Here is a 19359-nt window from a genome sequence, read left to right on the forward strand (position 1 = left end):
TTAAAATCAGAATTGGGGGCAGGGGTGAGATACAGATACCTGCAGTTTAAAATCCTACAGCGCAGATACAGACGTTTAGAAACTACTTTTAACACTAAGGTGAAGTTTCCATTTCAATTGTTAAACAAAAGAACCCCACCCAGCTGAAATCACTTTTCCCATCTAGGGCAAGTCTTGCAAAAAAAAATTTTTATATACAATAGCAATGCAAAAATATTTTGAAACATCAGGTTACAGTGATGGTGAAACCCTAACAGTATATGCTGGCGTTGTCCATTACTCCAAGATTTTAGCGCTAACAGCCAACAGCGTAAGATACGCAAACGACCCGGAAGTGATTCCAGGAACCTCCCCAGGTTTATTATACCCTACAGTAATTTCGACTTATTTAGAAGAGGCCATGTGCTTTGTTCCTGGTTAATGCCAACCGTTTCCCTGCAGACCTGAATCTGAAAAACCAGTAAATGACTTTTTCAAATCCCTGAATCTAGAATGAAGTGCAATCTGTCAGTACAATGTCATTAAAGGCATAAAATATTTTGGTGACAAGGACCAAAGTGAGCGGCACTAAAAACGGAAAGCAAAGCAGATTTATTACAGCTGAAATGACATAAAACCTAAATTGCTATTCTGAGAGCCTCACTGCTAAGGTTATAAACCGGTAACATATAATGCAAGGTGGCAATAAATACCACCAAGAAAACAAAGTTTCTCCACAACACGTGTTCAAAACCAAGGAGGCACCCACACGGGCTGCTCCAGTTGATGAGCAGGCAATCAAAAGCAATTCTCTTTCCTTCAAAATAGATAAATGTCCTCTCTGCACATCAACTACATCATAATGTTGGGTTTTTTGTTGTTATTTATTTATTTTTTTTTTTTGGCAAAACTCAGACGGGAAGATTACTAAGTTAAGTGGTTAAAGAAAAAGTTACTTTACAGTGACAAAGAGATGCCTAGAAAAAAAGAGGGTCTAGACAAGCAACAAAGTTAATCTGTCTTCTATTTGGACAAGTGGGGGGATCCCCCCCAAATATTAAAGAAACAACAAAACTTTTAAAAAGCTTCACCTCTCTTGAGGTCAACCACATATAGGTGAATCTGACCCCACACAGTGAATTCTACAGTAACATTTCATACTTTGAAATCAGGTAGCATCCCAATACTCTAGTCAAACACTTACATTTTAAGGTACCGAAAGGACTCATCTAGCACTAACCTGTTTTCACACTGCAAAACAGATTCTACTGATCAAAGCCTATGTTTAAAAAGAAGCAACTAACTTTCTATAAAAAGCAGTATTTAACTATTCCTTCATATTTTGAATAGCAACTGCTTTGAAATTACTATGTTGTTTGGTTATAACCGCAAGCCAAGTAAAACTTAAATTCTATACCTCTTCTTCAGGTTAAGACCTAAAATAAACGTATACTGCACGTTCAAAACACCTGATATACATTGTGGTATTTTCAGAGAATCAGCTGCATAGAATTGTGGAAAGTGAACAGGATTACAACGATTTAGTCTCTCCACTTAATTTGCCAACAGATCTTGGGTGAGCCTCTCAAGTCTCATGTGTGACTCTGGGGTTATAATATTTATCCTTACAGGGTTTTACCGTTACTCCAATGGGTTTTATGTGAAAGGAAAGGCCTTGACAACCATCTGTCTACATGAAGTGCTTACTAGAACGTACTGCTAGCAAACATTATTTGTAAATCATAACGGTAAACCCTACCAAGTTATGACCTCTTTCAAAAATTTATTTCCCTATATAAGCGTCCATTCAGAAATTGGACCGTTACTGAAATAACATACTGCCACGATTTTTACCACTAATTTGGGCCAGAAACTTCGGGCTAAATACGACGCTCAATCCAAATAACGGGGAAGAATTTGTCCTTTTATTTCACAACGAGATGAAAATTCAGGAGCCTCTAGATGTAATACTCCTTTCCCGCGCTTCCTTGCCTTATTAAGGTGCTTTTCAATTCTGCCAAGAGCCCTCTTGACTTCCTCGATACTAAGACAACAACAAAAACAAATCACCCCTTTTCCCTGGATCCGCGCGGACTCCTCCCTCCCGGGCCATGCTCTCAGCTCCCTCCCGCCAAGGGGTCAGACACACTCAACCCCGGCGTGGCCCTGGCACCCAATTGCGCCGCGGGCCCTGCGGGCCCAAGTCCGCCCCGCTCCCTTCCCCCACGGCGCCCCGGCAGAGGCCCAAAGCCCGCGGGACTTACGCTCTCGTGGTCCCACCGCACGTTGCTGCGCTTCTCATCCGGGGCGAGGTTTCGGTCCCGGCCCATTAACTCATCCAACAATTGCGCGGCCGAAATCATGGTGCTTTCCTCGGGCGGCTGCTCCCACCAGCCCTGGCACCAACCGAAGACAACGCCAGCGACACCGTCGCTAACCTCTCCTGCCCGCTCGCAGGCCGAAAAAGCCTCCTCTGAAAAGGAGCCGATAAGACAAAATGGCCGCCGCGCGGGAGCTTTCCCAGCATGCCGTGCACGCGCGTGCGCCCTTGGGGACACGCCCAAGCCTGGGAGGCGAGGTCGGGCCCGCTTCCGCCGGCCTAGGGGCGGGGCCTGCCGAGGCCAGGCCTGGATTTCGCTGTTTGCCTATTGCGCACGGTAACTCAGCCCGTGTGTTTCCACAAGGCCGGTCTTCCTGAGCTCTTTCACAGTGAGAAATAGGAGCCTACGTCTTGAAGTTTTGACACGGCTCCGAAATGGAGAAAAGGGCAGTGTATCCCTTTGTCCCACTCAACGCACTCGGTGCCATCTTCCAGTGGAGAAAATTGAAGATCAGGACTCATTCCATGTTTTGACTCCATTTTCCCAGTCACTGCATTTGCCGCCTCTTCTACATGGCTTGGTCCTCGCACCCGGATTCCCCGGATTCACTGGGTGGGAAATCAAAGCAGAAAGAGATAAGCCGGTTTCTAGAGGGTCACGTGGAGTATGGATGTTTCCCAGTCTGGACTTTTAAAAGAATTGTTGATTCATTCAACAAATACCTGAGTACTTATGTGCCAGGTACATGAAGTTACTGTGAATATTAAATTAATTGATACAATGTAAGACAGGTAGAACAGGTGCAACACATTTTGAGTTCATTCATTTAATCATTAGCTGTTATGATGAGGGGGAAATGCAGGGTTCTGTCAAAGAGTAAGCGAGCAGCCTCTCTGTTGGAAATGACATAAGACCTAAAAGATGGTAAGTCTCCAGCCAAGCAAAGAATTCAAGGCCTCATCCCCAGTACTTGAAAATGTGACTGTATTTGGAGATAAGGCCTTTAGGAGGTGATTAAGTTAAAATGAGGCCTTTAGGGCTAGCCCGGTGACTCAGGCGGTTGGAGCTCCGCGCTCCTAACTCCAAAGGCTGCCGGTTGGATTCCCACATGGGCCAGTAGGCTCTCAATAACAAGGTTGCCAGTTTGATTCCTCGACTCCCACAAGGGATGGTGGACAGCACCCCCTACAACTAAGATTGATCAGGGCACCTTGAGCTGAGCTGCCGCTGAGCTCCTGGAAGGCTCAGTTGGTTGGAGCGCGTCCTCTCCACCACAAGGTTGCCAGTTCGACTCCCGCAATGGAAGGTGGGCTGCGCCCCTTGCAACTAACAATGGCAACTGGACCTGGAGCTGAGCTGCGCCCTCCACAACTAAGACTGAAAGGACAAATACTTGAAGCTGAATGGCACCTTCCACAACTAAGATTGAAAGGACAACAACTTGACTTGGAAAAAAAGTCCTGGAAGTACACACTGTTCCCCAATAAAGTCCTGTTCCCCTTCCCCAATAAAATCTTTAAAAAAAAAGAAAAAAGAAAAATGAGGCCTTGAGGGTGGGCCCCAATCCAATCTGGTGTCCTTAGAGGAAATTTGGACACACAGACACCAGGGATGAACAACAGAGGAAAGACCACGTGAGGATGCAGCTGTGAGGATGCAGCCAGAAGGTGGCCAAGGAGAGAGGCCCCAGGAGAAACCAAACCTGCTGACACCTTGATCTTGGACTTTTAGAGAACAGAACTATGAGAAAGTTCTTTAGGCCAGATGCCATTTCTTATTCATCCTTATAGTCTCACATTCTTCCACAGTATTTAACACGTTAGGAGGTAACTACGGTTCACTCCTAACCCCATTATAATCTGGCTGCCATCCCCACCACTCCATTGCAACCTCCCTCTCCAAGATCACCAATAATCTCCTTGTGGATAAATTCATTCTATACTTTTTAGTCCTTTCTTTCTTCTTGCCTTTTCTGCAGCATTTGACCCGATGAATCACTCTTTTCTCCAAATCCTCCCACTCCTTTGCTCTTCCTCCTACTATTCCAGCTGCTCCTCTTCAGTCTCATTTGAGGATTTCTCCTTTTCTATCATTAAAATGTTGGGTATTCTTTGGGATTCTATCTTTGGCTGTCTTCTTTCAGAACTCAATATACTCTCTTGGGGCAGTCTCTTCCATTCCCATGTCTTCAGCTAGCGCCTTTTGCTGATGACTGCCAAATCCAAATCACTAGCCCAGAACTCCTTCCCGAGTGCCACACTCATATACACAACTGTTTAATGGGCAGCTCCATTTAAATGAAAATCAGAAAAGAAAGCACAGGTTCTGGAGTCTAACTGCTTGATTTCAAAACCTTGCTCCTTCATTAAGCGGCATGGCATTGAGCCTCAGATGATAATAGTAATAATAATAATAGGTTATTTTGGGTACTAAATGAAATCATTCATAGATAATTCATGTACAGCACTTAGTGTATTGCCTAGCAATAAGTGTTGATAGTAGTGGTAATTAAAGGTCTTCAGAAAGCTCAATTCAGTACATTCAAAAGCAAATTCATCACCCGTACCTGAGATCTCTTCATTCTTTGTCCCAAATCCCAATAAATGGCACCACTATCTACCCAGCCAGAAACCGGGGTGTTACCCTTGTTTCCTGACCTCCCATCCTATTGGGCTCTTCCTTGACTTAACCTTGTTGTAACATACCTACGATCCATTGAGTGTTTCCAATGTCCAGGCTTTACACATATTAATTCAACCCATAGAACAGTCCTACAAAACAGGTGCTATGATTATCATCCCTATTTGGCAGATGCAGAATTTGAAGCACAGAAAGGTCAAGTAACTAACTCATCCAAGATTATAGGAGAGGCAAACCTGGGATACAAACTGCGGCAATCTAGTCTCAATCTCCATGCTCACAACCACTATGCCATATGCCATACTGTTTCTATTGTAATACTTTCCACATTCTGTTGTTTGCCTCCTCTCTCCCACTAGACTGTGTGCTCTTTGAAGTCAGGGACTCTGATTTAGTTTGCAGCAGCATCTTCAGTGGTTAGAACAGTGCCTGCTTAATACACCCAGTGAGTCCGATAATTCCCTCGACATAAGACAAAGTATAAATAAATTGAAGCAATAAAATAGCCATCAGCTTGCATTCAGCTATAGCCAAGATTAGAGATTTTGTTTGTGGAGAAAGGTGGGATTTTTTGTTTGTTTGTTTGTTGTTTTTTTTTATGTGCGTGTAACCAAGAGCTTGGAGTTAAGAGATAAGCAGAGGATGAGTTTAAGAAATTAATATTCACCAATTCAATAGTTATTGCAGAGTACATGCTATAATCCTTTTAAGGAAGGGAAATTTGACAAAGAAACTCTTACAACAAGAACTCAGTCTTTTGAGTGCAGTCACTACTGATTTTTTTAAACAGCTTTTTTAAAAAAGAGGTGACTACCTACTCCCATGTCATTCAAATTGTGTTAAAGGGCCCAATTCCAGTGCCATGCAAGGCAGTTCAGATGAAGTATCATGCTATATCGGAGAATTAAAATTTAAATTGGGAGACAAAGGAAAATGTAAGCTCAATCAGAGTTCCAGTTTGCAGTGGGGGTCAACTTAAGTGTGCAGTTAATTTATATTCTGCATCACCTGGTATGCACTGTGTACTATGTTAATTATTGTGTCATAATAAATAAACAGACACATGTTGGTTTTCTTAACAGTAGCAAGAAAAATGCTTACTGCACAGGCCCTGGGCAGCCCCCAAAAGAGGGAAATGAAAACTCCATGCCTAAATTTGTCCCTTCCTATTTCATCTCCTCCGTTTGTTCAGGCCTTCCTCCTTTTCACCACTGGTTATTGCCTTCCTTAATACTCCTGACCCCACCTGCAAGGTTCCATCCTGTGCCATATTGGAAAATCTCTTGCAGCACCTGAGCTCAGCAAAACAATATTTTCTTTTCCTCCCACTGGGTAGTAAAATAGTGCCAAGCCAGGCTCTGAGCATCATTAGACTGCCTAGGCAAAGAGTCAGGCAAAACACTATTTATATCCACACCATCGCTCTCCCTGGAGCTCCTGGTATTAGGACCAGGATAGCTCCAAAGCCTCTTTGGTGTTCTTTTCCTTCTTTTTTTCCTTACATGACCTTACATGAAGAGTAATTAATGGTGATTTATAAGCAGTAATAAATTACAGTTTATAGACTCTAGGCAGAATGTAAATATTTTGCCTGAAAGCCAATTTAGAAGAAATCCCTGTTAGAAGAAATAAGATGCAAAACAACAGCAATTGAAATAAATATTAGAACTGAATGGTCCCAAGCACTGTCAAAAGAAGAAAGAACAGTGTAATCTATCTCTGCAATAATGGGCATATAATAGTAGGATCGTTTTTAGCCCATTTCCCCATCCTGCTGGGTAAGAGTTGGCTCAGATAAAGAAAAAGAGCCAAACCGGGTAGGTGTGGGGGGGGGACCTACCAATTATTTTTGATGCCTGGTAAACAGCCTGCGCCAGAGGATAAGGCTTTTCTGGCTCTCAAGTATGCTTTTTTTTTTTCTTTCCATGTGTCCGTCCTCCTCCCTTAAAGCTGTGGGGTAGGGAGGTCTAAAAATAGTCCATGAATCACAGCAGATATTGTGCAGCAGTTACATAAACAGCCTGCCCGGGCGCCAGGGCCGAGGGTAGGAACGGAAAATATCTGGGTCAGCGTTGTCACTCTGAATAGGGTCCCCCGGAGCCGGCCTGCGAGAGGCGCGGCCGGGGAGGAGGCTTGAGCCCGCCGCAGGCGGCCGGCGGGAGGGAGCAGAAGCCCCGGGCCGGGCGCAGGCGGCGGCGCGAGCAGGGCGGGCGGTCCCCACTCTCCCTCCCCATGGCCAGGAGTGGGCCGCGGCGGCGGCGGCGCTGACAGGCCCGGAGCGGGGCAGGGCGGGAGGGCGGGTCCAGGTGGGACCTGGGTCCGAGGGGAAGATGAGCGCTCTCCTAGAGCAGAAGGAGCAGCAGGAGAGGCTGCGGGAGGCCGCGGCCTTGGGGGACATTCGGGAGGTGCAGAAACTGGTGGAGAGCGGGGTGGATGTGAACTCCCAAAATGAGGTCAACGGCTGGTAAGTGGGGAGCGGGGGAGGCCCAGGGTCAGAGCTGCGGGCCCGGGCGCCGGACGGTCGCCCGTCATCTGGGCGACACCAGCAAAGGCGTGGCCTGGCGCCTGGGGCCTCTGAGGTTGTGAGCGCTTGAGGCCAGCCCGGTCCCCCTACCTGGTGTAGTCCGGAACGCGGCCTGCCTAAATCCTGACCCACGTCGTCCTCCCGAGGCAGCGCCCCCCCGACCCCTGGCGCCCCCGCGATCCCCGCATCCCCTGGCGAAATTGGCTTGAACGCTGCTGGCTACGATTCTCACGCTAATATGGAGCTCATCCAGTTTGAATGTTGAATTATTTTGCCAAAGGTGCTTCTGAAGAACACAACTGTGCAGAGCAAAAAGCATAAGCAACTGAGCAAATATGAATCTTATAAATTAGCACGATTTCTTTTACCAAGACCAGGAGAAAAAAAAGTCACTGGCATCACGACTCTGCTTCTCTGTGTCTCACTGCAGCAGTGATTGCTGCTGCCTACAGTTGCCTGTTGAGGGAAGACTCATTCATTTATTCTCTAGAGTGTTTTGCTTTGTTTTCCTTTTACAAGTTCAGATACAGAATTTGATCCAAAGGTTTAGATGCCTGCCTGCAATTGAGTCCTTCCCAGTTAACTAAGGAGTCTCATTTTAAGATGTGCTGGTAGTCAAATTTTTAGTGTTACGTTACTGAGTGTGGTATTATTCTGCCTTCTTCACATTTAAATTTAAAATATTTGATCCAGTCTACTTTGCTGGCTTAGAGTAAAAGTCGGTTTGCAAATGTTTTATTTTTTTATTTTTTTAAGTGGAATCATTTAGAACTGAAAGCAACAATGGAGATGGGTTTAACCCCAGAAAATAACTTGCTCTAGGTCACACAACTATTAATATAATAGCCAGGACCAGAACCATGGTTTCCTGATTCCTCACAAATCTATCTACCTCCTTACTCTAAAGAATCCAGCCTGGGTAACTTTTGAGAAACCTAGGAGACAGATACTGCTGTTTTGTTTTGTTTAAAAGTGTTTGCAAACAAGCTTGCTGTTTTGTGTGTATCTTTTCTGACATTCTTCGGTGTTTCACAAGCTGTGAATCACTGTTCTGGCACTGAGAGGCAGTGTCGTGTAGAAGAATGAGGCTGGTCTTTCCTGTCCGTTCCTGCCTAGCTATTCCAACTTGCTGGAGTCACTTCATTTTCAAATTATTTCAGGAGAATATTGTGAACATTTAACACGATGAAGCATAACCTAAATAGCTAACATTTATTGAGCTTGCTCAGTAGCACAAACGAGGTTCTAAGTGCTTTACGTGTATTATTCACAACTACTCAGGGATGTAGCTATTGTTACTCTCTCCATTTTACAGATCAGGAAACTGAAGCCCAGAAAGATTAAGTAATTTCCCCAAAGTCATAGCATTTACAGGACCTAGTGGAGCTGGGAAACAAACCCAGCATCTGACTTTTAGTCCCCACTTTCCTTACTATAATGCCTACCACACAGTAGGCACTGCTGGAAAAAAAGGAACAGGCCAAAGGCCCCAAGGCCCCAAGGACAGCAAACCAAGACTTAATTGCAGTTTCAGCCCATCCCAGAAATGTGACCTTATGCCAATCAGTCTGGGATTTCCTGATCGATACTAGTGTGGTAATCTGCCTGATAAGAACCCTGTTGCCCTTCCCCGAAGAAAAGCACACGTGTCTGAAAAAAGTGATCCTTTGTTGCCTTATGTTAATAAATTTCTTGTCCCGCCCAGTGTCTGCCTATAAAAATCCTCCATTTTGTGCAACTTCTCGCAGCTCCCTTCTGTTTGCTAGATGGGATACTGCCCAATGCATGAATCGTTTAATAAAGCCACTTAGGTCTTAATGTAAGTTGAATCTGCAATAACCTGAAGAGGCTTCTCATAGCTTTAATTGGGGCCGATGTCTAAATAGGCATTTCAAATGCAACATGTCAAAGATTGAATTCCTAGTCTCCTTTCATCCGTTTGACTGCCCCAAGCCTGCTTCTCCGTGTTCTCATTTCAGTATCTGAGGTGCTCAGGCCAGAAGCTTCGGGTGCCCTCCTTGCCTCCTGTCTTTTCCTCACACCCCACATCCAGTCATTGGCTAATTCTGCCAGCTCCACCTTCGGCTACAGTCAGAATCTGACCACTTCTCACTGGCTCTACCACTACACCTCTGGTACAGAGCCGCCGTCATTCTGTCACCTGGATCATTGCTCCTAACCGTTATACCTTAGAGTCTTTTTTCAACACAGCAGCCTAACTAAAAACATAGGCCGGATCATTTCACTCTCCTCAAAACCCTCTTATGGGTCCCATCTCACGCTGAGTAAGAGCCCATAGTAAGAGCCCTATAGCTTCTACTCCCTGTCCCCCAATCCTCTCTCCTTACCTCTATGCCTCATCTCTGGATTTGCCCTCTTGCTTTCTTCATTCTGCAACCCTGGCCTCCTTGCTTTTCCTGAAACACCAGGGCACAGCCATGATTCAAGGCCTTTGTGTTTCCTCTTCTCTCCATCTAAAATGCTTTGGCTCCCTCACCTCCTTTAGGTCTTAGCTTAGATGTCACCTCGGTGAGCCTTTCATTGACCCTCAATTTAAAATTGCACCATGCCCCTCCCCTGTCTCTGGCATCCCCTAATCCCTTTCCTTGCTTTATTGTCCCTTTAACACTTACTAACCACAAAGCACTGTTTTGCTTATTTATTTGCTGACTGCCTCTGTTTCCTCATCTGTGAAATGTTGATAACAGTATTTAACTCATGGGTTGCTTAGATTGTTTACAAGATTAAATAAGTTAATATATGTAATGTTTTTAGACCAATGTCCAGCATGTAAAGCATTATATCTGTGTTTATTTTATTATTCAGCAGTGTGCTGCATAATGAGATATAAAGATTATCCTCTAAAAACTTACTCTCTAGCATAGAAAGCAGGATGGTTACTGCTGTCAGTTTTTGGTTGCTCAGTAACCACAATTTCTGCACTGATGAATGATGCCCAGTCCTTTGGTCTGAAATACTTCCCAACACTAATAGGATATTCTGGCTGCAAATTTAAAGCTTCAAGAGTTGAAGTTCAAAGATAGAACTCCCACATCAATTGTAATTGAAATGTCATGCATACCCCGTGGCTTTAAGGAACAAGTATGCCTCATGAAGAAGTTGAAAATATAGCCTGGCGGCAGTGGTTCTGAGCTATGACTGCTCAGAGCCACACAGGTCTTGACTGTAAATGATCACGCAGGGCGCAGGGTTGACTTAACCCCACTTTAAGGGTGATATTTTAGCTACGTGGCTTTTCCCAGAGTCTCTCAGACCCACTGGCCGTAAATTACCTCCTTCACTCTCAAGCTTGTCATGAACACGTTTGTCATGATTTACTACTAGCAAGTGAGCACTTTATTTCCAAAAGGGAACATATTTTTCTCATCGTGCTCCATTCATTTTTGAGCGCTCGCTTATTATAATTACTCACTTTTCAAACCTGTGCCACAGATAGCCACACACAAACACAATCTCAGCTGCAGTTTGCCCAGAGACAAGGACGCACTGGATCCTTCTACACCTGGCAACATCTATCTTCTTGGTTCACTCGTTCAGCAAAATGTTAATTAAGCACATGTATGCCCAAGCAGATACTTTCTTATCTTCTCTCGGAGCTTATGTTGTAGAAGTCTAGATCAAGACTCTTCCCTTATATTTCCCAAATTGGCAGTCTTTTTGTCATAAAGTGCACCTTAAAGGCACCTGAGTAATCTAATTCTAATGAGTACTATTGTGGAATGTCACTCTGGAACCAATGGAGTTGCTCCCAGACAGCCAGACAAGCTGTAAGTCATAAATGTTAAGGTGCCCAGGGTAAAATCAGCTTTTTCCTGGAACCAGATGAACTTTCTAGCTATTATATTTCCCAGGTTAGTGACCTAATCCTCACTATTGAACATATGTTCTGTTCTTTACCATATCTGTATTTGGCTATAAGCTCTAATTGAACTCTCAGTGCAATTGGAGAGTTGGTGAATGAGGGCATTTCAAAACAGAGCAGGAAAAAGTATTTTCCTTCCATTGTATCATTCAGCTTTGGCAACTGGGGATGAATTTAGTAGCTCTGAATCCTTTCATTTCTGCTAAGATGGAGTTTTTGCTGGCATACTAATTATATTTCTAGGCAGTGTTAAAATAACCCTTCAGAGTCTGCATAATTTCCTCCTATGTGTACAATATTAAATAATTCATTTGACTTAAATGAGTCTAGTATGTTAGAAGAATTCTCAAGTTTTGGTGGTTGATATACATTTTAACAGTGCCTTTGGAATTAAAGTCTGTGTGCAGTGCCTTACATTTAAGCCAATGAGGGTATGTTTGTAGCCCAGAGAGAACTAGAGAAGCCAACTTTTTTAAAAATGGAAATTTGGAAGTCCTTTTGTGTGTGTGTGAAGGAAAGAAAAAGAGGAAAAGAGCGAGCAACTGAGTTTCAGACAGGAATATCTGCTGTGATGATGATAATTTTAGCAGCACAGCACGCTTGTAGATAGAAGATGGTTATTTGCCTGATAATATTTATTCTTCAAATGATATTTGATGCATATGAAGCAACTTTCCATAATCCCTAGAAAGGAATATGGCAATATAAAGACATATTTTAGAGAGACTGGGGCAATCTCATGAGTGACACTGACAGAGTAACACTCAGCAATACCGTTAGAGTTCATCTAGCCAACCAGCCTGCCAGCCTTCTGGAAGCCATGGAAATGAAAACTCCTAGGATAAATTCGTTTCTCCCAAGGGCCTGAAATGAAATTTAAAAATAAATTGTAAGCATACTAAATATTTTGATCGTGTGCTTTCTGAAAAGAAAAGTTGAGATTACCAGCCTGGTTTCCTAGTGCTAGCTGAACTCTTGCATATTTATTTACTAACATGCAGAATTTATTTATTTACTAACACGCAGAATTTGAAATCTCAAATCACTCTATTTTTTCCTTTTCTTTGGGACAGGACCTGTTTACACTGGGCATGTAAACGCAATCATGGTCAGGTAGTCTCTTACTTGTTAAAATCAGGAGCTGACAAAGAGATTCTTACCACAAAAGGAGAAATGCCAGTCCAATTAACATCAAGGAGAGAAATCAGGAAGATTATGGGAGGTGAGTCTGCGTTTGGGGGCAATTTTTGATTTTGTCAAATAAATTGAAGACTTGTATTATTATTGGCTGCATTCTTGCTGCCATTCAAACAACCCGTCTGTTTCTAAAAGCAATGACTGTATTACTATGCCAAGATGGTAATTCCATGCTGTTTCTGGAAAGGTAGGCATTATAAGGTTTTATTTTTTAATCTGTAAAATTTAAGGTGATAAAAATGGTAATTATAAACCTAACGAAATATTCTTTTCTTTTTTGACTTGAAAAGGCACTAAACACTGACCAAAGTATTTGTCCTATCCCAAAGGACACTAGCTTTCACAAGACACTCTTTTCTTAGTAATGTTTAAAGGCTATGTAAACGTTCTGTTTTCTTCTTTTTAAGTGGAAGATGATGATGATGGCGACAACCTACCCCAGCTGAAGGAGTCAGAACCGCCCTTTGTTCCCAACTATTTGGCCAACCCAGCTTTCCCTTTTAGCTACACCCCTGTGGAAGAGGATTCGGCCAAGCTGCAGAATGGGGGTCCCTCCACACCTCCTGCATCACCCCCTGCAGATGGATCACCTCCATTACTCCCCTCTGGGGAACCTCCCCTGCTAGGGGCCTTTCCTCAGGACCGTACTTCTTTGGCACTTGTTCAAAACGGGGATGTGTCTGCCCCCTCCGCTATACTCAGAACACCAGAAAGCACAAAACCAGGTCCTGTTTGTCAGCCACCAGTGAGTCAGAGTCGCTCACTGTTCTCTTCTGTCCCGTCCAAGCCACCAGTGTCCCTGGAGCCTCAAAATGGGACATATGCAGGGCCAGCGCCAGCATTCCAGCCATTTTTCTTCACTGGAGCATTTCCATTTAATATGCAAGGTAACCCCTTATTAGCAAACAGCCTCTGCAAAGGGGCAGACGTGTCCAGAGGTGTAGTGCTTTGCTTCCTGGTTTTTTTGAGGGGCCTGGGGTGGGACTTATTTATTTTGAGCTTAATTACAGATTTACAGAAAAGTTGCAAGACTAGTACAAGGAACTCTCTTTACTCAGATTCACAAATTGTTTACCTTTTGCCCATTTACTCTGAATTATTTAAGCGTGTATTCCCTAAGAACACAGATAGTCTCTTACATAATTGTACACAGTACAATTATCAAATTTAGGAAATGTAATCTTGATATATAATACTGTTCTTTAATCCACAGTTCATATTTAAATTTTGTCCGTTGTTTCAACAATGGCCTTTGTAGCTATCGTCACACCCTCCACGGTGCCCTCTGCCCAGGATCACCCATTACATTTAGTTATGTTGTTTTAGTCTCCTTTGATCTGTAACGTTTCCTCAGCCTTTCTCTATTGTTTTGGACCTCAATATTTTTAAAGAGTCCAAGCCAATTATTTTGTAGAATATGATTTCCTGTCATTCTTTCTCTATTTATTAGTTGGTATTCTACTGTAAAGAAGGGATTTCCCTTCTCCTCCATTCATATCAGTATAAGTTCATAGATTCTTATTTTATTCATTGGGTTGTAATCATTACTGTTACTTTGATGCCATATTTGCCCAGAGGGAGCTTCTTCAAGCCAGTTCTTATGTCCCTTGGACGTGTTCTATCACTCTTGGAGCATTTCCTTACTTTCTGGTGCAGTAAGATGTTTATTCCCAAAGCCAAAATGCCTCCCTTTATTAAGGTGTACTGAATTGAAATCCTAGTTAAACTTTAATTTTTATTAGTAGCTTTTTGCCCTTTCACTGTTTATTGCAAGGAATTTCATACTTCATAAATACCTTTAGATCCTCAATTGTTAAATCTTTTTAGAGTAACTCATGTACTCATATCTTACCCAAGCCTTCTTTCACTTCTTTCCCCTGCTGTGCAGTTTGACTCCTAAACCCATTCTTAGCCTTTACCTCCTTAGTTCCAGCAGCAGAAGTAAATTATCCTTCTATGCTGTGATGGTTGTCCTCTTCCCCAACCCCCACCCCACGCAACCCCCACCCCCTTCTTACTTTGTGAACCACAGTCTTAAATGTAGGGAAGACAATGCAGGAAACTGTGCCAGCAGAGCCTGAATTAGGCCTGAGCAAATCCTGCTGATGGTGCTTGGTTTTTCTCATTGGGTGGCACAGGCCTCCAGCGTGGGGCATGGTTAAATATAACCATCTTCTGGAAAAGATCTTAAATTACATAGGCTGATTATGCCAGAACCATTCATTGACATTTATCCCTCTTTTTTCTAGAGCTGGTACTCAAGGTGAGGATTCAGAACCCATCTCTTCGAGAAAATGATTTCATTGAAATTGAACTGGACCGACAGGAACTCACCTACCAAGAATTACTCAGAGTGAGTTGCTGTGAGCTGGGTGTTAATCCGGATCAGGTGGAGAAGATCAGAAAGTTACCCAATACGCTGGTAAGAAAGGTAAGGCAAGTCTGTTAAACATGAGTGGTTGGTTGCTTTTTGCATTTGGAAAACATCCAGTTTCCTCCTTGGTTATATAAGTCATACTTGAAGAAATGAAAAGAAAATAGAAAGGGAGCAAAGGGTGGTTTTCCAAAGGTAATCACTGAGCTTTCTTTTCCTCTACTGGGTCTATAGGGACATTGGCATTTTTGAAAGTTGTAGGCTACCAGAGAGAATTTTCTGAATTATCATTCACATATACCCATTTTTAGCTATTTCTATAGTGATCTGTAAGGATTACCTTAGTGCACTGTCAGAACCAGGTTAAATTATATGGCAAACCCACATACATTTGTGGTCCTCTCAACATCTCTGGGTTCTCTGAACATCAGGTTTCTGGCTTCCCAGAGCACCTGAGGAAAACTGATTCCTGCCCTGCTTCTCCCTTCAAGGTGTGCTCATCCTATAGCAGCTGCTGTTAATGGCTTCCACCATTCCAACCCCGCTCAGGCCCCTGGGGAATTCCCTCACTCTCACTGACAGCCTGCCAAAAGGAATTTTCTTTTTTCTTTTGCTTCTAGGCTTTAAAATGAGCCAAGATACGCGTATCAACCCAACACAGGACACCAAACATATAGAGACAAATGACTCCTCTTAATCTGTTTCACCTATTTTTGTTTTAGGATAAAGATGTTGCTCGACTCCAAGATTTCCAAGAGCTAGAACTGGTTCTAATGATAAGCGAAAATAATTTTCTGTTCAGAAATGCTGCATCCACACTGACTGAAAGGCCTTGCTACAACAGGAGAGCTTCAAAACTGACTTACTAATGCAGCAGGGACTTTTATCACTGAGCATTGTGACAGTGTGCGTCACCTCTGGGCCAAGGACAAGCCATTGATCTAAATGCCTTGGATGCCTGGGAGGGCCCCGGTGCCACTGAGCAGTGCCCACTAACATCATTCTGCCAAGGTAGGAAGCCCCTGACCCCCAAGCAGCGGTGCCACTCTTCCAAGCCTCTTGGTGCACAATAAACCTATTGCTCAAAGCTGTGAACACCTGAGAAGTGGCCTGGAGAGGCAGAAGCGACGGTTCTCTATCCAGTGTGTTTTACGTGCAGCATGTAAGAGAGTTGTCTAAGCAGAAGCTGAGAGGGAGCAGAGCCTATTTCTAGCTACTCCTGTTGACAGTGCACCTAAGGCCCAGGATGCACTTTTCTCGGTGTTGCGTGCTCACAATTCTGAAATGTGAACTAACTGGAGAGGAAAACTGGGGAAGCACAGGTACTGGACAAATGGGCTCTAGTGTGTCTTGTGACTGAGGTTTCATATAACATATTTATAATATTACTCAGGTTAAAAGTATTTAAGAATACATTTACCTAATTGTAAATATGCTGTTAACCAAAAGAGCTTACCCTCCCCCACTTTTTCCTTTGTAAACATTCGTGACTGTTTCTCTCTCTAGTCTGCCATTGCCTAGACTGTCATCGCTGCATTAACTCCCCTTCATGGTCACTAGAGGGCTCTCCGATGCTTTCCAACAGAGCAACCGCTTTTTTTTTTTTTTTTTTTTTTTTAACTCTAAAATGATTCCTGTCATCTATCTGTTTAATTGCACCGAACAAGAAGAGCACAAACATTGCCTGTCCATGTTCTCCACTTTCATTTTCCACTAGAAATGAAAAGCAATTTTTGAGACTGAATCTGTTGCTATTTTAAAGGTTATTGTGGGAAACTGAGCTAAAGGAGTTAGCATCTTTATTTTTGTATCAAAGATAAAGGTTATTTTGAAATTATTAGGATTTTTACACAACTCTGAAATCTGTTTCTTTTATAAGCAAATTGTTTGATCTTAGGGATCCCCCACTACCCACACCAATCCACTTAACGAAGTCAATTGTGAGTCTACCAGGCTTTGTTCTGGAAAAGACAAACACACCCGATTAAACTCTTGAGCATGACATAAGAATTTTTTAAAAGAATGCATTCAAATATTCTTTTTCTTTCCTTCAGTGTCATCAGTGTTAAAAGAAAAGCCACTGTCTTGTTAAAATAGCTTAACTTTAGAAATAAGAACGAGCACACTTAGACAGGCGAGCAGGGGTTTGAACCCAGCTGTTGAAGAGCCTCCCTGTCTTAAGCTTTTTCCCCATAGTGCCTATAGTTTCCAAAGAAACTTAACTTCCTAACTGTGTTAATTTTATTGGAACACGATTGAGAGAGAATGTGCAGAATATGTCAGTGGAAGCGAATGTGGTGCTAAGATGATGGCCTCCTGCTGCTGCCCAAACGCTGAGCTGAGGTTGAGGTGTTTTCATGGCCAGCTTCACGGAGTCACTGTTCAGTGACTTACCTATATTCCACCAATTACTGATGGTGACTTACTTACCCTTGTACAGTGTTTGCATAGCAGAGTAAAGGTTATTTATTACTCCCTTTCTCTGAAGTACTTTAAACAAGAAACCTCCCTTGATTTCAACCAATCAGAAGCTAGTTATTTAGATATACTAATCTTTTTTCCCCTTCCCTTTGAAAAAAGTTACAATTGACTGATAAAATTAAGGCTAGTTCTACCTGGAGGAAATAAATTCAGTATTAATTCATGTCTACATCACTGGGGTTAAAGCTCTTCCAGCCATCCAGGTCAAAGAGAGACTCTCTGAAGCAGTGGAGGCCCCTGGCCAGGAGGTAGACTACAGAGTAGCTTCAAGACAGTTCCAGGGCTTAAGAAACGGGGAGCGAGGGTCTTGGCATCTCAGGTGAGAGATGGGCCCTGCATCGCCTGGTCTCTCTCCTCTATAAAGTCCTCTGTGGTTAAGTGACTTGTATGCATGGCAGTAGGGTAAGACTGCACAGTTGCTGGTAGGTGAGTTTAAAGTCTTAATCTATGCATTCAGAGAAATATTTTTATATGCTTTGTGTAATTTATAACAAAGATTTCTTTTTAGTTTTGTTAACTGTGAATTCACCCCTCCTCCTCCACTGCATATTTAAAGCATGAGTTCACACTGTGTAAACATTCACTGAAGGTTTTTTTCTTTGTGTGCTGACTGTTCAAATATAACAAGTATTATTAAAATTAAATATTAACGGACCGAGCCCATATTCTTTAATTTTGGCCTTCCTAAACAGCAGTATACTTCTAATCATAGGGGCTTCAAATTGTTGGACAGTCCCAGGGACGAGACACTCCGGAGGAAGAATAGAAGGGACCATTTCCCACCTGAGCCTGCATCCGGCTGCTGCTTTGGTGCTCATGCCTTATCAGTGACACCTGGAGACAGATATTTCGTGCGGTGTCTTTCCTCCCAGTTCACAGCAGTCAGCTTCATTTCCCCAGAGTAGCTGAGCCAGCTAGATGGAGGTCATCCTCTATTAACCACATTTTTTGATTATCCTATTTACTTTACACAACTGAGCCTCTCCTTTGGGCTGTCAGCACCTGTCAGGGCCTCAATGAGCTCAGAAGCAAACTCCCAAGACAGGAGAGGAAATACAGCCTTATACCTTCGAATCTTTAGTTGACAATGATGCTGAATGAATCTGCATTTCTGTTGGTTTAGGGCAGCCAGAGCCTCACAAAGCAGACGTCATGCCAAATTGGTCTAATAAATCAGTGAGCATAGCAGAGACCTTTTCTTAGCACCAAGCAGAGGCAGAATAATTTGGGCATTTGTGCTTTCATACTTGCTTTATCACAAGGATGGAAGTCTTCTTCCATACACTCACAAACATCCTGGGCAGAAAGAGCCTGCCAAAAAAAACAAACAAAATGTGATTAACCTTTAACAAATGGTCCTGCAGCTCAGGCCGACCCAATCCGTACAGAAAAACCAGATCCAAGGAGACATCTCCACACCTACTGCAATCCACGTAGGGTGGGGGAAGATAACAAACCATCACCCACAACCAGTCACATCATACTAAGAATAAAGGTAGAGGAAATGAGAGAGGAGATCAGAAAACTTAGTAAGATAACAAAGAAGAGATCCATTTCAAATATAAGGTCTTGTGCAGGTGGACTCTGACCTGTAGAAAATAAATGATTGGCTTGCTCGAGAAATCAAATTTAATTCACTCCCTCATCTCATTTACCAGCCTGGGACTGTCAGGGCAGGGGCAGCCTGGCTGCTCCTGTGCCCCTCCCACATTCAGCTTCAGCCGGACTGTGGAAGATGAATGACTCGGAGGCCTCACTGGTTATGGGGACCTGTCCGGAACAGACTTCTAAAGGAGCAAGGAAATGAAGCACCATGCACTTCTCAGCCCCCAGAGAAGCAGGCTAGGAGGTCTGAGGGATGACAAATGTGGAGGTGTTCACACAGCTTTCCCAAGAGGGCTTGGGTCAGATTTCAGGGGCTTTATTTCTCACCTTTTTATAATATCTGCACAGCAGAGCA

The 19359-nt window shown here is 43.3% G+C and overlaps 2 protein-coding genes across 10 annotated transcripts in view; one reads left to right on the forward strand and one right to left on the reverse strand.

Annotated features, from left to right (window-relative positions):
* LUC7L3 (LUC7 like 3 pre-mRNA splicing factor) overlaps positions 1-6985 on the reverse strand; it is a 28262-nt gene extending 21277 nt beyond the window's left edge. For 5 of the 9 annotated variants that reach the window (XM_074320018.2, XM_088802200.1, XM_074320019.2 and 2 more), the window contains exons 1-2: positions 6781-6985; positions 2244-2908 (exon numbers count right to left, since the gene is read on the reverse strand). In XM_074320018.2, coding sequence (XP_074176119.1) covers positions 2244-2342 — 99 coding nt within the window. In that variant the 5' untranslated portion in view covers positions 2343-2908; positions 6781-6985. Of the gene's footprint in view, positions 1-2243; positions 2909-6780 lie in introns of those variants that run through there. The other 4 variants (XM_088802205.1, XM_088802204.1, XM_019730977.3 and 1 more) reach the window with 4 other exon arrangements.
* Positions 6986-7066: 81 nt separating this feature from the next.
* Positions 7067-18053, forward strand: ANKRD40 (ankyrin repeat domain 40). Its single transcript, XM_019730979.3, has 5 exons — positions 7067-7404; positions 12421-12569; positions 12952-13431; positions 14794-14975; positions 15641-18053. Exons 1-5 carry the CDS (start codon positions 7271-7273, stop codon positions 15785-15787), a joined length of 1092 nt encoding a protein of 363 aa, XP_019586538.2. The 5' UTR covers positions 7067-7270; the 3' UTR covers positions 15788-18053.
* The last annotated feature ends 1306 nt before the right edge of the window (positions 18054-19359 follow it).

This window comes from Rhinolophus sinicus, chromosome 12, assembly GCF_057876585.1.
Source record: "Rhinolophus sinicus isolate RSI-liver-muscle chromosome 12, RSI-T2T, whole genome shotgun sequence".
NCBI lineage: Eukaryota > Metazoa > Chordata > Mammalia > Chiroptera > Rhinolophidae > Rhinolophus > Rhinolophus sinicus.

Excerpts from the sequence above, each read along its gene's own strand:
- ANKRD40 (XM_019730979.3), top strand. The coding sequence starts at position 7,271 with ATGAGCGCTCTCCTAGAGCAGAAGGAGCAGCAGGAGAGGCTGCGGGAG. Across the intron at positions 7,405-12,420 it reads CAAAATGAGGTCAACGGCTG|GACCTGTTTACACTGGGCAT; the intron begins GTAAGTGGGGAG and ends TCTTTGGGACAG. Across the intron at positions 14,976-15,640 it reads CCAATACGCTGGTAAGAAAG|GATAAAGATGTTGCTCGACT; the intron begins GTAAGGCAAGTC and ends TTTTTGTTTTAG.